The 18581-nt window shown below is 46.5% G+C and overlaps 1 protein-coding gene across 26 annotated transcripts in view; it reads left to right on the top strand.

Moving 5' to 3' along the window:
- ptk2ab (protein tyrosine kinase 2ab) overlaps window positions 1-18581 on the top strand; it is a 52061-nt gene that overhangs the window by 18496 nt on the left and 14984 nt on the right. For 9 of the 26 annotated variants that reach the window (XM_042106600.1, XM_042106594.1, XM_042106590.1 and 6 more), the window contains 22 exons: window positions 1910-2136; window positions 3338-3504; window positions 5653-5740; window positions 6129-6208; window positions 6301-6363; window positions 7182-7236; window positions 8639-8779; window positions 9342-9419; window positions 9898-10005; window positions 10314-10431; window positions 10635-10677; window positions 11120-11178; window positions 12851-12868; window positions 13407-13472; window positions 14421-14441; window positions 15795-15892; window positions 16180-16264; window positions 16435-16535; window positions 16994-17109; window positions 17269-17369; window positions 17627-17716; window positions 18028-18232. In XM_042106600.1, the coding sequence (XP_041962534.1) occupies window positions 1942-2136; window positions 3338-3504; window positions 5653-5740; window positions 6129-6208; window positions 6301-6363; window positions 7182-7236; window positions 8639-8779; window positions 9342-9419; window positions 9898-10005; window positions 10314-10431; window positions 10635-10677; window positions 11120-11178; window positions 12851-12868; window positions 13407-13472; window positions 14421-14441; window positions 15795-15892; window positions 16180-16264; window positions 16435-16535; window positions 16994-17109; window positions 17269-17369; window positions 17627-17716; window positions 18028-18232 (2096 nt within the window). In that variant the 5' untranslated portion in view covers window positions 1910-1941. The remainder of the gene's footprint in view (window positions 1-1909; window positions 2137-3337; window positions 3505-5652; window positions 5741-6128; window positions 6209-6300; window positions 6364-7181; window positions 7237-8638; window positions 8780-9341; window positions 9420-9897; window positions 10006-10313; window positions 10432-10634; window positions 10678-11119; window positions 11179-12850; window positions 12869-13406; window positions 13473-14420; window positions 14442-15794; window positions 15893-16179; window positions 16265-16434; window positions 16536-16993; window positions 17110-17268; window positions 17370-17626; window positions 17717-18027; window positions 18233-18581) is intronic. The other 17 variants (XM_042106603.1, XM_042106614.1, XM_042106591.1 and 14 more) reach the window with 7 other exon arrangements.

Consider the following 18581-nt stretch of genomic DNA (forward strand, 5'->3'; position numbering starts at 1 on the left):
AACGGTTAATGAGGACGAGAGGTAACTCAAGCTGCATTGGTACATTTCTAACAAGGTGAGGTAATGAGCTTGGTGAGCTTGCCGCCCAGGTGTTTTATGTGTTTGCCTCCCTTTTCTATTGTGCCATGCAGTAGCTGTGGGACAAAGGCTGGCAGCAGAACTCCAGTTTCTTTAAAAACAATAGGGTCATTTGGCCTGTTATAGATGCATTATCAGCACAGCTATGAGAAATGGACTACATTTACTCTGTAGATTTGCACTCTAGCACCAATTTATATTATATCATGCCTCCCGTCTACCCTCTGATGTCATATGCCACCTTTAGCCTATTTTCAGCCTTGCAAATGCAGTAAGGAGTGAGTTCCTTAATAGAACCCTTAGCCAGGAAATGCCAGACTCCATCATGGATGTCTGCTGCCTTCTGTGCCCTGGTGGCTGTTGGTCTACTGTGCTCCTGATGGCAGCTTGTCATGTCATTTCTTCCACTCTTCAGCTGACTGGCTGGTTGGGCTGATTGACCGTGATGTGCCCCTAATGTAGTGCTCCCATCCACATTCAGCACTCCCTCCACTGAGGGCTGTGTATTGTGTATTGGCAAGGATCTTGCAGTACCGTATGTATCATGACTCGGTGGATGTGATTTCAATGTATGTCAAAACTATACGCAAGGCCATATATTGCATTTATTTCTGTCTAATCTTAGGAAAGCTGTCCTAGTGTACACATGAACATATGCATAAAATCTGAGTGAAAACTGGTTTCTTTTGCAGTCAGAACAGTAGGCTCTTGATTTGCATTCATCATCGTATTTCCTTACACCTCTACTACCTTTTTTGCCGAATACTGGCCTGTCTCTCCACTATGCAGATTGCAAAAGAATTGAGTTTTTCCAAAAAGCTTGGTATTGGAAATATGTAACTCTGTTATTTTGGCACTTGATGAGGAAAGACTGCAATATATTTGCCCAAGAGTTTGGAATGCTTGGCATGTACTATTTGTACAATATTCTTGCTTGTCAACAGTTCCTCTGTTACTCTGGTCATAAAATGTATGTCTACAACGTGTTTACCTCCTGAAACCTTTTGAGAATTGAGAAATACACTGAGGTTATGTTGGATATAATCTCTCAACCTATGGAAGACTGTGAAAAGACAGGCGGAGGCCTGCGAGCTATAGTTCTGTCTTGATTCGTTTTGTTGATCTCAGGGCATAGGCAACTTATGGTCAGACCAGGGATTTACTGAAGAGGATTCAAGTATTATATTCTTAACAATTGCAGTGCCTTGATCCAGATTTTCCAAATGAAGAGCCAGATGCTTCTGTTTTCCCTCACTCATAATTCTGTATCAGAATGATTTGTGCCTTATGAGGCTCCTGGGTAATCCTCTTAAGGTTGGGGCAAAGATGGAACACCAATCAGTTAGTCAGTCATCAGCAGTCATGTTTGACCATCTTCTAATCAGACAGATGTTTGGCACATACAAACGGTGAACGTGTTTCAGAGTTCTGCTTGCAGTGAATTTGTGTGGTGCCCTGGAGCTGTTATCACTGGAAATAATGGAGAGACAGCAGAAAAGCAGAACACAACAACACTCAGGCCATTTACTGTTGAATTGGCCCTCCCACTATACATGTATGGCACTTTGACCTTGATCTCTATGTTGGATGCACAATGCCAATGTGTCACCCATTCTACTGCCAAACTATAGCTAACGATAGAAAATCCATTGTTTTTGCTGCGACCACCACTGATCATTGTGATCACCCCCAACTGCCCCATGCTTTTCATCACCTTTTGGTACCCAGGCACTGTTGTTTGTCAGTGTCCAAGCAGTCTCTGCTCTAACTGTGATTTGGCCTCGCCCATATGGACCCACTCACCTCATCTCATATCCTCTCTCTTGGGCAGAATATGACGGACACCTAGCACCCACTAACGGGATGGCGGCGGCTTACCTGGACCCCAAGCTGAACCATGCGCTGTGTTCAGGGGTCAAGCCCCGGCTCAGCGCGGCGATGGAGAGGCCCCCGGGGGCGCTGGAGCGGGTGCTCAAGGTCTTCCACTACTTTGAGAGCAGCAGCGAGCCCTGCACCTGGGCCAGCAACATCCGACACGGGGACGCCACAGACATCAGGGTGAGGACATCAGTCTCTCTCTCTCTCTCCCTCTCTCTCTTTCTCTCTCTCTCCGACACGGGGACGCCACAGACATCAGGGTGAGGACATCAGTCTCTCCCTCTCTCTCTCTCTCTCTCTCTCTCTCTCTGTTGGTGTTTTTCCTGGTTTCCATGTTTTTTTTCTGTTCTTTAATCATGGTCCCTTTAAATCTTTCCATGTTTTGGCAAATTCCCATGTTTTCCGTAGGGTGAAATCATTGAGTTGGTGATGTGTATGTAATATCTAGTTCCTTTAAATACCATTGTCATTGTAAGGTGATTTACTCCTAAATATAGACTACCCATCACTATATTTAACCTACAGAGGCCATAAAGAACTTAAAGAACCTATTTGGCTTACATGTTTATTTTCTGTGAAGACCTGGATCTGTCAAATTGCAGTGTTGTTTGTGAAACACTTGCTGTTCTTGCTCAGAATATGATAATGGTATGAAACCCAAGCTGGCAGTCTGATTGCTGAGGACTGCAGAAAGTGCATAGAAACCTAGCCAGAGTACCTGCTGCAGCTCTAAACTGGTTACAGGTCTGTCTCATATTGTGTGCGCATCTGGCTTTTCTGAAGCACGGCATAGTTTTTGTCCATTTGTGCAAGAAACTCTATTACATTTATTGAAGCCGTCTAAATAATTGACCAGCAGTTTTGGAATCAGCTTGGTAAATATTTGATGCTATATTAGTTATATATTTTGGTGCTTAAGCTAAGTGCACTGGTTTGCAAGAAGGCAAACCTGTACCAATTTATTATTTCTACACTGACCGCACTCATCAGATTGAGCACATGATACTTTAATGTAATAAATGAAGTGAAAGAAGACCGGTTTCCTGTAGGCCCATGTGAGGACAGCCAACTCTGGGCCGTCACCTCTTCTAGTCAGAACAGCAAGGCATTACCCTCACCCAGGCTCAGGCCAGACTGGTCAACATTGTTCACTTCTGCACATCAAGTCTGCAGATTTCACTTCACTCATAATAAATGTCATAAGAAATGTGTCATTGCATTGTGTCATGTAGTATTACTGTGTTAACAGTAAGATCAGATTAGGTCTTAATTCCATGAAGTAGATTTGACGATCATCTTGATGCAGAATTGGAAGTTTATTAAATGGGTCATAGTTGCACCACTGTGGGCGAGCAGTGTCCTAACATTGGTTGTTCCACAGGGGGTCATCCAGAAGATCCTGGACATCCATAAGGTGAAGTGTGTCTCCTGCTTCGGCCTGCGCCTCAGCCACCTGAAGACGGGGGAGATCCACTGGCTGCACCCTGACCTGGGCGTGTCCCACGTGAGGGAGCGCTACGAGCGCATGCACCCCCAGGAGGAGTGGAGGTGAGGCTCAGTCCATCACCAGAGCAGCACTATCTCAACCCCTCATCAGAACACCACAGAGGCCTCTCATGCAATATGGAAATGGAGATGTGGTGACGAGTTTATCAGATGTATATTTCTGGGCTCAGTGAAATGATAGTCATTCAGAATCATCCTTCAGAGCACTAAAGTCAGAATCGTTCTACAAGGCGTATTTAGACCTGCCCAATTGCCCAATTGTGAAATAGGCTTCAGGGTGAAATGGTCTGTTTATGTGGACACATGATCTAAAATAAGACTTTGGTATGGGCACCCTAGGCAGACCAGTGCTGGCCCTTTCTGCTCGATGCTCAGGCTTAATGAAGCACAGTAATAGCACTTTATTTAATTGCACCGTTGTTGATGCTGAAAACATTGCCGTAGCGTAGCCCAGACGGAATCTGCCTCTTTCTGCTCAGCCGCGCTCTAATGAAGAGGCTTTTGAATCATGTATGCTAAGCTTTCATTTCCAGAGGTGATTAAGGCTGCGTTAGGCCTGTAGCCTTGTGGCCTCTGTGAGGAGTGTGTGCGGAGGAGAGCAGCAGCAGGCCTCATTAGGCAGAAAGCTAGTATTTCAACACAAAGGACAGTAGGATACGGACGCATACTAATTAAAAGGCTCTCCCTGTTCGATCTCTTCCACTGCCAGTGTTGAGTGTGTTGGGGTGATTTGAGTGAGGATTGGTTGGTGCAGAGCCGTGGCTTTAGATGGAGGAGGTCGGGTGTTGAGTGTGTTGGGGTGATTTGAATGAGGATTGGTTGGTGCAGAGCCGTGGCTTTAGATGGAGGAGGTCGGGTGTTGAGTGTGTTGGGGTGATTGGAGTGAGGATTGGTTGGTGCAGAGCCGTGGCTTTAGATGGGTGAGGTCGGGTGTTGAGTGTGGCGCGGCCCAGCTGGGGTTGAGTCAGAGGAATGCGCGAGCGGAGTCATAGCTGTGGCGCTGCTGTGTCCGTCATCACCTCTGGAGAGGGCCGAGTCTGGACGTCTGCTGTGTTGTTGTGTTGGCCTTTGCAGTGGAGAGAGAGGCCAGATGCTGCCCACTTGGGCAACACAATCCACTGCACTCATATGGCATTATCTCATGTGTAAACATGTTCTAAACCCTGACTGTCGGCCTCTGTTGTTCACTTCAAAAGCATACATATTCATCCTTCAGGTTCGATGGATTTGTATGCCAGGATTAAAGCTTTAGGCTTAGGCTTAATGTAAGAAAACAGCGTTGTAGTAGATGTTGTTTTAGGCATGCGCATGTAGGATAAGGTACTTGCACACAGACTAGAGTCAAGGTTATGGTTATTGATGTTACATTGCTCTTGGCAGGGGAAAATACACCTGTAATTTCCAATTAAGCATGTAGAGCAATAAATGTTTTAACCCCCAGGCAAGTGACCCATTACCTCTCATGCCTGTAATGTTCTCAGTCCTTAGAGGCTGCAGCTGATCAGAGTCCAGGTGAGACAGGATCACCCAGGCATTTGAAATGCTTGCAGATGACTCATATCGCCTGGGCACGTATCACAGAGGCTTTTCCGCCTGACTGGCTGTATCTTAACAAAACACACTCCTCCTGCCTTTGATCGTTGCCATATGTAGGAGCGGTCAGGCTGAGGCCTTAATTAGCTCACTTTGAGAGGCTGCGCACGCTCTCGCTGAGGTGCCTGTCTCAGGCAGACTGAGTGGATGTTTAACCCTGAGCTTGACATTGTAAGCCTTCAGCACTCTGCGCTGCGCAAGACGCCTTGGAACAAAGTTCTCATCAGTGTCTTGTCTGACAAACGCCTCTGTTCAAGCAGCCTCTGATAATGGGGAAGAGAGCGGTCAGTATTCCGCAGAAAGGCGTCCACTTAGGGAGCATTTTCAGCAAATTAGCCAGCCAATAGAGAAGGCAGGGTGGATGTGTCGGTGAAAGTGAGGGTTTTGTGGAGTTGGCTCAGTGTGTGCCCTGCATGTTAAACTGCTCCCCACGCTGTGCACCTGCTGTGCTTTGCAACCTCAGCTCTGAGTCACTCACTCACCTCCTTCATCTTTACTGAGCTAAGATTAACACCACGAGAACCCACAGAATGCTGCCTGTAAACATCACCTGAAGTCTGCCTCTCTAAAGCTCGTGTTGTTTTTTTTTTTGCTTAGGTATGAGCTGCGGATACGCTACTTGCCAAAAGGATTCCTGAACCAGTTCACAGAAGACCAGCCCACGCTCAACTACTTTTATCACCAGGTGAGCCACACATCAGTGCGCTCTCTCAGTAAACACTCAAGTGCTCAGTGCTGGAGACTGCAGCTTCGCAGCGTGTGCCTGACAAGTGAAAATGGGTCGCCCCACTCAGCCTGAATCCTCACCGCATGGTACCTGAGGTTGGAGCAGGATACTGGCAGCGCTGCAGAGTCATTGCAGGACATGTGTGGGGCGTCATGTGGACTGGGCCGCAGTCCGTCCTGATGCATCTTCACCATAACTTCACCATGTCTGTGTTTCCTGATGATCCGCTCTGAAGCGCTGGTTTTTGGCGCTGGTCAGTTCAATGAGAAGCTTCTGCGCACAGATCCCTGCGTCCCTAGTGATATCTTTCTTTCTTATGCTTTGACCCATATGCTTTCTCTTCCAGGTTAAAAGTGACTATATCATGGAAACGGGGGATCAAGTAGATCAGGACATTGCACTTAAACTGGGCTGTCTTGAAATCAGGTGAGCCAGAAAGATTTCACAACCTTTAAGAATGACAACTATGAACAACAGAGTCCTATTTATTAGTGTTGTCAATTTCTTTTTCTCTGCAGGAGGTTTTTCCGGGACATGAGAGGAAATGCACTGGACAAAAAGTCCAATTATGAATTATTAGAGTAAGTTAAGCATTCTTACATTAAATATGCATTTTACATCTAAATACGAAGCAATACATATTCTATTACAATGAAATATGTTGTACAATGTTAGAAGCCACACTACATCTACCCTCCGCACTGTGCAAATTCTAGCTTCATTGCGAGGTGTAAAGTAAATATGGGTCAGCGTGAATTAACAGCCTGGTGAAACGCACTGTGCTCTATTTATAGCCAGAAATCGAATTGATCTCCACACACACACACACACATTTCCTGCAGCGTGGTACTGCTCTGCTGTGCCCTCACTGGTGCGTTAGCATTCGTTTTAAGATGTGTGCGTCTTACACTGGAGCTGGAAGACTGAAAATGGAACTCTCTGAAGTACACTTTTTGGAGTCATCTGGTTCCATTGTGGCCATTATGAACTGCAGCTGTTCACACGGTGCTAGCGCAGGGTGCCTCGGCTAGTGCTTGTGCTGGCTAATTCTTATCAGCTGTCATCTGCCAGAGTTGAGTAAACATCTCGCTGTCCCACTCTCATTTGGCACAATGACCACCAGATAATGGTGTGAGTGTCCTCTCGGCCAGACAAAGGCTGGTGCAACCGTCTATACACATGCTAATGCAATCTCATGGTCAGTCCCCTCAGTCTGGACAGAGACCTGACAGCTGAGATGGTCACACTAAATCATGTGTCTCCCCACAAGCTGCTGCGTATGCTAATGTCTAAAGCTGAATTTCAATAAGGATTCCAGTGTGTGCGTTGCGGCGTGGTGGCGTGCCACGTCCCCAGTTAGCCCCGGGCACTGAGCGCTGTCTTGTTCTGACTCCAACAGAAAGGACGTGGGACTAAGAAGGTTCTTCCCCAAGGGGTTGCTGGAGTCTGTCAAGGTGAGTTCCTCAGCAGAATGCTAATAGCAGCACTCTCGGGGTAAGCAGAGAACCATTTCAGATAGGAGCTGTAGCAGAGTCAGTGTCTTGAGGTAGCTGATAAAGACTGCCTGTCTCTTCCCCACTCACACACTCACACACAGGCTCAGGCTCAGGCTCAGTCACTGGATTACTCAGCCTGTGCTTAGCAAGTGAAAGCTACGTCTGATTCAGCGTCATCAGTTTCCCTCACACAGAATCAAGCACTAAAACATTCTCTTCCTCTAACACACTCTCACACTCACTCAGTCACACTCACTCACTCTCTCTCTCTCACACTCTGTCTCTCTCTCTTACACACACACACACACACACACACGAACGCACAGTTGAGCGTGGCACATGCACTCTCTCAAGCCTAGTTTGTGGCCCAGGCTTGTGTGTGTGTGCTGGAGAGGAGCATGCAGTAGCTGTCTTTTTTACTTCTCTGCTCCTCACTACACTGCCAGCCCAAGGGGGATTGTCCCTACTCACACTAGGCTTCACATTCTGCATGAATACACACATTTGACAGCATGGCAGATGGATGATGTTTTTCAATAATATGAAACTGATGTTGTGATTTGAGAATTACAAGGAATGTATGCAATAGTATGTTTGCTCACAACCCATCAGGGTGCTGTCTGCATGTTTGTGTGTGCATGAATATTTGAGTTTGTTAGTGTGTGCATATGTGTGTCTTTATGTGTGAGGGAGACTGTGTGTGTGTGTGCATGTTTGAGGGTGAGTTTGTGTGTGCTTTGGAAGATCTGTGAACCCCAAGCTGTGTGAGGCTCCAAAGGGAAAGGCACCTTTTTTTCTTCCTGATCACATCTCCCGAGAACACAGAGTACACACACACACACACACACACACACACACACACACACACACACACACAGATGCTGCTCCTCTGTACAGCTGCTGCCGGCATCTGTTTGTGGTGACGGAACGCATTGATTTGTCAATGCAAGCGACGCTTCAAAAGAACATTTGGTAGATTCAAAATCTCATTACATAGATATCGCCTTGATTGTTAGAGGTTAATTAGCCTTGTGCAAATTGATGCTTCATAGTGTTGTTTACATAATTACACCCGCACACACACACACGCCATATTCACAACTTCATCACTCATGTAAATTACTTCAGGTCCTTGGGTTCATTAATTTGAATTACTGAAAGCCTTTAGAATTAGGAATGATAAATATGCTGCTCAGTCATATATTAATGAGTATTTTGATTGTGTGTTTATATGATTATAAATGGTTGATAGTTGATGACAATCCCCATATTCTTAAGAAATACCAGTTTGATCCAGTCGTATGTCATTAAAATGAAAGCGTTTTCTTGTTTACCATCTCACTGCCTTTTCTCTCTTTAGGCAAAAACACTGCGCAAGTTGATCCAGCAGACCTTCAAACAGTTCGCCAATCTCAATGATGCACAGTGCATCCTGAAGTTCTTTGAGATCCTATCGCCAATCCACAGATTTGACAAAGAATGTTTTAAATGTGCTCTAGGGGTAAGTATCACTGAGTCGTTTCTGTTTTAGAAAATAATATGGCTGTCATTGTTTTCTTTGCTTCTACTCTAAAGTTGTGTAAAGCACATTGAATGACCTCTGTGTATGAAATGCGCTATATAAATAAACTTGACTTGACTACCCAGTAGTAGGGAGTGTGTGCTATAATATCAGTCTAGACTTGGGTGCTTCCATAGTTTGTCTTGGGATGTGTGGTAACAGTTTGTGTCAGATATCAGATCACAGGACTAATTTATGATATGCTAATCTATGTCCTGTATGAACAATTGGGGTTATGGAGAGGGCGTGGAGGGTGTCTCTGGATAGTCGTCTCTGAGTCATTATCAGGTGATTCACAGTCACCTGTTCACGGTGTCAGAAAGCTCTTCCACAGTGACACCTGTTGGTTAAATAAATAATAGTCAGGTAGAGAGTTGGTGTGTCGACTACTCCTCACTCCTCAGACCATTACAAGTGGCGCATGTGTCCCAACAGCCCTGTATGCCCATTGCTGTGTTTAAACCTGTTGTGGGGTGTGAACTGCTGTGTGTTCCTCTGACAGTCCAGCTGGGTCATATCAGTGGAGCTGGCCATCGGCCCTGAGGAGGGCATCAGTTACCTCACAGACAAGGGCTCCACAGTAAGCTCCACTGCGTCTGTCTGTCTGTCTGTCTGTCTGTTAAGCATCACTCCACTGCACTTCATGAAATACTGTGCATGCAATCTATGGTAACTCTCTTTTCAACAGCTACAAAAATGAAATGTATCTGTACAGCTATTTGTACAGTTTGACTACAGTTTGAATCTATACCCCCCGTCCCAAAATTCTTTTTGAAACATTTTGCAAATTCAAAATGAAGATATATTTTCCACGAAATAGTCAAATTTGTCATTTTCAACATTTGATATGTTGTCTATGTCCTTTTTGCAACTAAATATGGGTTGACGAGATTTGCAGATCACATTCTCTTTTTATTTGCATTTTACACAAACTTCTGATTTGGGGGGTATAGATTATTTTTCATGGCTGTATCTTTGGATTGACTTGATGTATATGTCCATGGCACACGCTGCTGACTGACCACTAACTGACCCTCTCTGTCCTGTGGTGCCTGCAGCCCACACACCTGGCCAACTTCACGCAGGTGCAGAGCATCCAGTACTCCGGCCTGGAGGAGCGTGAGAGGAAGGGCATGCTGCTGCTGGACGTGGCCGGTGCCCCAGAGGTAAGGACACCTGGAGGAACTACAACCGCCCAATCACACACCAGAGCAGTACAGGTCCACATAGGACTTTTATGGAACCTTTACAGATTTGACAGGAATACAAACGTTTACAGAAATATTGCTGTGTGTGTGCATCTTTGTGCTGTGTTAGTGTAAGTGTGTGCATCTTTGTGCTGTGTTAGTGTAAGTGTGTGCATCTTTGTGCTGTGTAAGTGTGTGCATCTTTGTGCTGTGTTAGTGTAAGTGTGTGTAGTGGTGGTTGTACTGAATGGGTCATTCTTATCACGATTCCCCTTTCTCTCCATCAGCCTCTGACGGTGATCACGTCGTGTCTGACCACAGCTGAGAACCTGGCTGACCTGATCGATGGCTACTGCCGTCTGGTCCACGGGGCGTCGCGGTCCTTCATCGTCCGAGTGCACAAAGGTGAAGCTGCTTCCCTCCTCCAGCTCTCTGTCGTCAGTTCCTTCTCCCCCCCTCTCCGTCCCATGTCGTAGTTGGCCTGGTCCCACTCAGTACTGGCACCTTTGGGCATCAGGGTGGAAAGCGCTGCCACTGATTGTTTTCACACTTTGGCTCCAAGCCGAGTGGCCTCCACTCACATGTGTGCTTTGTTCTTCTTCCAACAGAGGGAGAGAGAGCCCTGCCCTCCATTCCCAAATCCACCGCAAAGTAAGTGCCTTTTAAAGTGCCTCTTAAATCTCCTAAGTGATAAACACCCAGACTGAACGTAGTCCTGAGCTCAGTGTTATGAGTGTGTGTCTGTGTGTGTGTGTGTGTGTGTGTGGAGTAGTGGCCTTTGTCAGCTACCTCCTCTCCTGTCCTGTCCTGTGTTTGGCTGGACCATGAGGAATTTGTCTGTGTGTTGCCAGGCGGAGGCTGGCCCTCCTCCCACTCTGTCTGAACCCCCAGGTCTCAGTCCGCCCCCTCAGTGTTTCAACTGCTCAACTGCCTCTCTCTCTCTCTCTCTCTCTCCTTCTTTCTCTCTCTCTCTCTCTCTTTCTTTCTTTCTTTCTCTCTCTCTCTCTCTCTCCCTCTCTCTCTGATCAGTCTGTGTGTGAGCATGTCTGTGCAGGATGTATAGCCTTCATCTGCTTCCACCTCTGCTCCACAGAGTGTCCAACCATGACAAGCGCTTGGAGGGGGTCAGGACGAGGGCCATCTCCGTCTCAGGTAAGAGCGCATGCCGAGGCTGCCGCAGGAACAAACACTTCATCTCAGGTCAGAGCACTGGTCAGTGCAGCCAGATGGGGTTCTACACAGTAAACAAGACTGGATCTCTAGCCACATGTATTTAGTCAAGGGACCTACTGTAGGTGTTGTTATTTTCCAATCACACAGTTATTTCTTTCAATAGATTACTTGATACCAGTGCAGTCAGCGTAGTGTAAGATGCTTTGGCTCTATGTCTTGGTTACTCTCCTTTTTACACTGGTGTTAGGACTATTACAATTGTACTCCCAGATATGGCCCATGTAATTATATTTGAGAGATAGATATGTAATAGTCCCATGTAGTGATGAGTGATTGATAGATAGATAGATAGATAGATGCTGAGGAGTGGTCATGGGGAGGTGAGACTGAAGAGTGGTCATGGGGAGATGAGACTGAGGAGTGGTCATGGGGAGATGAGACTGAGGAGTGGTCATGGGGAGGCGAAGCCCTCTGACTCTGGGTCACTCAGCGCCGCTGCAGAGTCGTGCCAGAATAATGTGTCTGATCCAGCGATATCTACGTATGGCAAACACCCACAGAGCCCGAGCTTAGATGGCAGATTTGCAGTTTTGACATTTCCTCTGACATTTGTGCTGTGTGAGCGAGGTCTTCAAAGACAGCAATGGGATTGTGTACAAAAGGAAGATACCATCCATCACAGGCATTTTGGAATTTAAATGTAGCGAGAGATGATGAGGAAGAAATAAAGACTATAACGCCCACAATATGGAGTTTTAGCAGGTATATGGTATTTAGCCTTTGACAATTGTGGCTATATGTACACTATTTGATCATTAAATGTAGGAAGAGAAAAATATAGAATATAAAATAACTTAAGCCTTTTGTTTGTAAACAATGATCTAGATTGTGATACACAGAAGTCTCACATAGTCAAACAGATATATTGGCCTGTCTACAAAAAGATATTTTTAACAGAGATAGAAATGCTGTTTGCATGTGCCAGTTCAGTTGGCATTGGAGGATGGTGATGTGAATTACAGGAGTCAAGTGTTGGGCCTGTGTGGTGATGTGGTGATGTGGATCACAGGAGTCAGGTGTTGGGCCTGTGTGGTGATGTGGATCATAGGAGTCAAGTGTTGGGCCTGTGTGGTTATGTGTTGATGTGGATCACAGGAGTCAGGTGTTGGGCCTGTGTGGTGTTGGGGGTCATCACCTCCGCTGCTCTACTTGTGCTGGCCTGCGCCGGCCTCTTCTGCTCTCAGAGCTGCCGTGCCGCCATCTTAATGACATAGTGTGGGCTCCTCTTTCTCTAGTTCTAACCTTCATTTCCCTCTGGCTTCATAAAGAGACATTTCTCATTTCTCATTTCTCTTTCACATTTGTCAGCAGATGTCTCCATCATTATGTCACAGTTCACCTGCTCTCAAATGCAGTCTCTCCTCCTACTCCATTTCCTCGCTCTCTTCCCACTCCATTTCCTCGCTCTCTTCCCCCCCCCCCCCCCCCCTCCCCTCTCTCTCTCTCTCTCTCTCTCTCTCTGTAGTTCCATCATCATGGCCTGTGTTTCTCACTTCTCATATCTCTGATTGATCCTCTGGCTCTCACATTCTGACCTCTTGTTTCTCTGTGTTTCTCTCTGACCCCTATTGCATGCTGCATGGATCTGCAGAGGACATAAGCGGGGACGGTAAAGTTTTGCTTCTTATCAGCTTTGTGTGTGTGAGTGTGTGTGTGTGTGTGTGTGTGCGCGCGCTTTGTTTCTTCATAAAGAAAGTCTGTTTTTGACACTGCTTAAGTAATAGTGTAATGATAAGGCAAGGATGAGAATGTGGTCAACTGATGGTGTGAGTGAATACAGTCAGGAGTCCTGTTGTCATCCAGCCAGCTATCGCTTCACTCTTAGCAGCATTCCACAATCTCATCTCCCAGCACGGAAACATTTCCTAGAAAGCTAACGGGGTGACACCATGACTTCATGTGTTGTTCCCGATGCCACTTCAGGGGGGAAAAAACACATTCTTCTCTCTCTCTCTCTCTCTCTCTATCTCTCTCCCTCACATCCTTCTGCTCAGCTTAAATGCATCGGCTTGGTTGAGTAGCTTTTACTTTGCTGCTGAACCGAGACAAATCATCAAGGTGCTGTGTGTGTGTGTGTGTGTGTGTGTGTGTGTTTCTCTAGGCATGAGATGCAGAACCCTCATTGTCATGTCTCTATGTCTCCACAGAAACGGATGACTATGCTGAGATCGTAGATGAAGAGGACACGTACACCATGCCGTCGAGTAAGTGCAGTGAGTGCTGTTCACACTTGTGAACCTTATATTATTTGGAGCAAGTCAGAATTTGAAGCAACTCTCTCTGAAATACCCACCATCTCCGATGCCTTTAGTGTGTGTGTGTGTGCGCGCACAGCAAGCCTTAACCTAGATTCATATTGTTTGCTCTACTTTCCCGCTGTTTGTGTGTGTGGGCTCGCTGTGCTGTTTCTCTGCCTTTGGTGTTTAGGGTTGTGGTGGAGCTTTAAATCAGCACCTTCAGCTCCATGCCCTGTTTGATATCTCCCCTCAGCATCTCTCGTGTCCATTTCTGAGTATAGATCTTTTGATCTCTTCCTGCCCCATATTATACATGTTTTGACTTCACTAAGAGTCCCAGATTACGTATGCAATAAGCCAGAAAGAAGCCGAGTGCTCTTTGACGTTGTGTAAATTTGAGGGTAGACATACTGTAACTCTGGTCATGGGAACGGGTTGCGTTACTAGGCTGCTGCCCGCTGTTTCCCTGTGGGGGAGGCCTTCTGTGTGCCGCAGTGCCACTGCTGGGGGGAGCGCTGACGTAGCCTCTGACCCCCCCCCCCCCCCCCCCCCCCAAGCCTTCTTGGGCGGGTGCCCTGAGCGTGGCTGCTGGAGCCACAGGCATCTGGGCTCTCGTCACACGCAGTCGAGAATGAGCTCCTGTCCGACAGTGACCCGTCGCCCTCGCGCTAAATGCTAACAGCGGCAAGGTGTCCTCCACACGGTCCACATTAACACCGTGAGCTAGAAACTGGCCCTGACGTGTGAGGAATGCCAGAGTCTTGCCCTCCCCCGTGATCTGACACACAGAGTTGGGTTGCTTATCCGAGTGGCACCACAGGTTTACATAATTTTAAAACTCAACAAAAGCAAGTGACACTCTCTATTTAATTATTGATGTGTATATATCCAATGTTGTTTCTCCTTGCATCATCTGCAATGAAGAGTACTATGGATTAGATGAAGGTAAAGGTCTCTCTTTCTCCCCTCCCTTCCCCTCCCCTCCTCCGTATTTGCAGTGTGCTTGTTGATCGTAATGGTGTGCATCCTTGATGGTGGATATTTATTTGTGATCTTGATGTTGTTTTTATTCCATGTTTAGTCTTTTGAGTCCTTGCCCTTCTTTAAGTGGACATCTGTTTGTAGCACACTAAAGCGCTTGCACTCCCATACGCAGAGGGCCTGAGATCTAGTCAAAGCTCCAGTTCAGATCCAGCTCGTTGCTCATTTCTCGTCTCCAACTCTCGCTCACTCTTCCTGTCTCTCTGCACTTCACCGTCACGTAGATGAAATTCAAAAATCCAAATATGCTATTAGGAATACTATTAATTAAACAAGTACATGGGGAAGAAGCGACCTACTACAACACAACACCATATCAACATAATTTTTGTGTGCATGCAATTAAAAAAGAAAACTTGTTTGCAAATGCAGATTTTGCATGATGTTGAATGAATGTGTGTTTTTTTTTTGTTTTTTTTTCCTGTTTTCACCAGACCAGTGCATGGTTTATGGTCAGTGAAGTGATGTGGTCCTCTGTTTGGAGTGGTTAACACGTCTTTGGATGAGTAGAGTAGTGTTTAGACTGTCTGACCAGCACAGTGGCTCCTTCTGTTCTACACTGCACCACAGTGTAGTGGCTCTGTGTAGGACAGGAGAGGAGCGGAAAGGCCAATCTGATCTGAAGGAACTGTTCTCAGCCCTTACTGGGTCACTCAGTGGACTCCATACGCCTGTAAGAGCTGCTGGGTCACTCGGTGGACTCCATACGCCTGTAAGAGCTGCTGGGTCACTCAGTGGACTCCATACGCCAGTAAGAGCTGCTGGGTCACTCAGTGGACTCCATACGCCTGTAAGAGCTGCTGGGTCACTCAGTGGACTCCATACGCCAGTAAAAGCTGCTGGGTCACTCAGTGGACTCCATACGCCTGTAAGAGCTGCTGGGTCACTCAGTGGACTCCATACGCCTGTAAGAGCTGCTGTTGAGTATGTGAGCAGCTGATGTGGAGTTGTTAAGAAGAGGTCGCCTTTATACAGAGGTGCTGCCTGATGCAAAGGTTTCTATTGATTTGATGTTCCCACCATAACCCCGCATGTTGGTTCTGTGGATTCTAACTGAACATGACTTTTTTTAGTTACAGGTGTCTGTGTGTGTGTGTGTGTCTGCGTGTCTGTGACTGTGTGTCTGACTGTGTGTGTCTGTGTGTGCTGATGTGCTCTGTCCTCTGTATGGTGCTCCTCTTGCCTACAGCAGCGTGCTGGAGCAGTGGGGGTGTGTAGGTGTGTGGTGTTTCTCACAGCTGACTGTGTTCTCTGCAGCCCGAGATTATGAGATCCAGAGGGACAGGATCGAGCTGGGCCGCTGCATCGGGGAGGGTCAGTTTGGAGACGTCCACCAAGGAGTATACCTCAGCACGGTACAGCACACACACAATCACACTCTCCACAGTCTCCATCAGCACAACACAATGCTGCAGTGCCTTCCAACACATGCACCACTTAAAGTCTCTGCAACGATACACAACATCTTCCCAAAAAAACACATACAGCATTAGTCTGGTGTTTGAATGGAGTTCAATAACACAGATGAATTATCCCGTTATCCCATCCTCTGTAGAGTGGGGTTAGGGAATAGTAAATGGTGCTGCCCTGTTTGCCAGGTGTAGTTGTAGTCAGTGTTGTCATGCTATGCTCTTTCATCCAGGAGAACCCTGCACTGGCAGTAGCCATTAAGACGTGTAAAAACTGCACCTCAGACAGCGTCCGGGAAAAGTTTCTGCAGGAGGCCTGTGAGTCATCACCCTCTACACTCTCCTCTCCTCTCAGTACACATTATTCTTTTCATCTGCTGGACTCCCTTTTGGGTGTCTTATTAAGTATGTAATGCTGTGTGTGTGCATGTGCGTGTGTGCGCACGTGTGTCTGTGTGTGTGTGTGTGTGTGTGTGTGTTTCTCGCAGTGACCATGCGGCAGTTTGATCACCCCCACATTGTGAAGCTGATTGGCGTGATCACAGAGACTCCTGTGTGGATCATCATGGAGCTGTGTACCCTGGGTGAGGTGAGCATCGCCGGGGACACTGGTCCAGGACCAGCAAAGTCCTACGAGCTGCCGCTTTTAGAATGAGCAAGAGCTGTGGAGAGCAGGTGCCAGTTCAGTAGCATTGAGTGTGAGGGTGAGGAGTGTTGTTGAGGTCCTTTCATTGACATGATGTGGTACTAGGCGTCTGCTATTTCACACAATTGATGACTTGATCACAAGAATAAAGCTCTCACAAAAATATTCTTTGCGGTTGACCACTTACCTTTTTTTAAATGTGTTATCTACTGTTAAATGTAGTCTCAGACCACTGTGGTACGATTTCTGTCTGAATCCTGTACGTTTGACAATGCAGTGGTTTTGGCTGCCACCTAGTGGTGCTGCGAGGTTATGCAGTATGTGTTGTTTTCATGGAGAAGGACTGCTTTGTGGGGAAGCTCCTGTCATAATGTCCTGTGTTACTGTCCTCTCTGTTGCAGCTTCGCTCCTTCCTCCAGGTCAGGAAGTACAATCTGGACCTGGCCTCACTCATCCTGTTCTCCTACCAGCTCAGTGCTGCGCTGGCCTACCTGGAGAGCAAACGCTTTGTACACAGGTCAGCTGGACTCTCCTCTCCTCTCCTCACCAGACACCTCTCACACCTGTCCCTGAGCTCTGATTACGCACATTCAGCTTCTCCTTTAGTCTTCACATAAAGCCTCACTACTTTGGTATTGTGAGCTATGTTGATCTGATTATGTGTGTTCTTCAACAGAGATATAGCTGCTAGAAATGTGCTGGTGTCCAACATGGATTGTGTGAAGCTGGGGGACTTCGGTCTGTCCAGATACATGGAGGACAGTTCCTATTATAAAGGTACATGGAGGACAGTTCCTATTATAAAGGTACATGAAGGACAGTTCCTATTTTAAAGGTACATCTGCAGAGCTGGGTATGAATGGAAAAGGTAATTGGAAATAAGTATGCGTATGGATGACTACCTACTACTTTAGTGCTTCAGCATAAGTCTATTCTTTCTGCCAGGTCTTGGTTTACATTGACTGAATCTCTGTAATCCTGAATGTGCAAAGTGTTTTGCTGCCAAAGGCTAAAACCCTGTCATCTCTTCTTAGCTTCTAAAGGGAAACTTCCAATTAAATGGATGGCACCAGAATCCATAAACTTCAGACGTTTTACCTCAGCCAGTGACGTGTGGATGTTTGGTGAGTCTGTCTCTCTGTATCTGTCTGTCTCATCACAGAAGTTCCTGAGTTCCAGAAGTGGGCACATCATCTAAAAAAGCACAGCAACATCTAGCACATAGTTATAGAGTTAAAAAAGCACAACATCTAACACATAGTTATAGAGTTACACAAGGCCCTAAGTTAAATGCTGGGCAGAATGCAAAGTCTAAAGTCTAGCTAAAGCTACCTTAATAGCTATTCAAAATGTAATACCATGAGCACGATCCTAAGAACTGTCTATCTACCATTGTCAGTGAATAGACTGATTCGGTGTGTTTCATTCTTGCTAGGTGTCTGCATGTGGGAGATCCTCATGTATGGGGTTAAGCCCTTCCAGGGGGTGAAGAACAATGACGTCATTGGCCGTATCGAGAATGGCGAACGGCTAGCCATGCCCCACAACTGCCCCCCTACCCTCTACAGCCTGATGACCAAGTGCTGGGCCTACGACCCCAGCAAAAGACCTCGCTTCACCGAGCTCAAGGCTCAGCTCTGGTCAGTGCGTTCTGTTTATGACCGAATTAATACAGACTCACACAACCCTTAACATGATCATAAACCAAGCAAAGGTGTTTAGTGGTCTTAGCGCTCATTACTGTTGGAGATTAGATGAAAAACAGTGTTTGAAATATTTATGAATGTATTTACAATGCGCAACTGGCCTGAAGGTTGTTTTTGACCTAGTGCTGATTTCATTTTTCAACTCTAGAGGGCGCTGTTTAGTGTAGTAGGGAGTGGATGTAGTGATTCAGGTGAAATCCTCTTTAACGTGACGCCGAGTCACACATCCAATGAGCTTTTTTGAGGAACTCACCAATCCCTGACTCAAGTCAACCACAATCCA

Source organism: Alosa sapidissima, chromosome 10, assembly GCF_018492685.1.
Source record: "Alosa sapidissima isolate fAloSap1 chromosome 10, fAloSap1.pri, whole genome shotgun sequence".
In the NCBI taxonomy this organism is placed as follows: Eukaryota; Metazoa; Chordata; class Actinopteri; order Clupeiformes; family Clupeidae; genus Alosa; species Alosa sapidissima.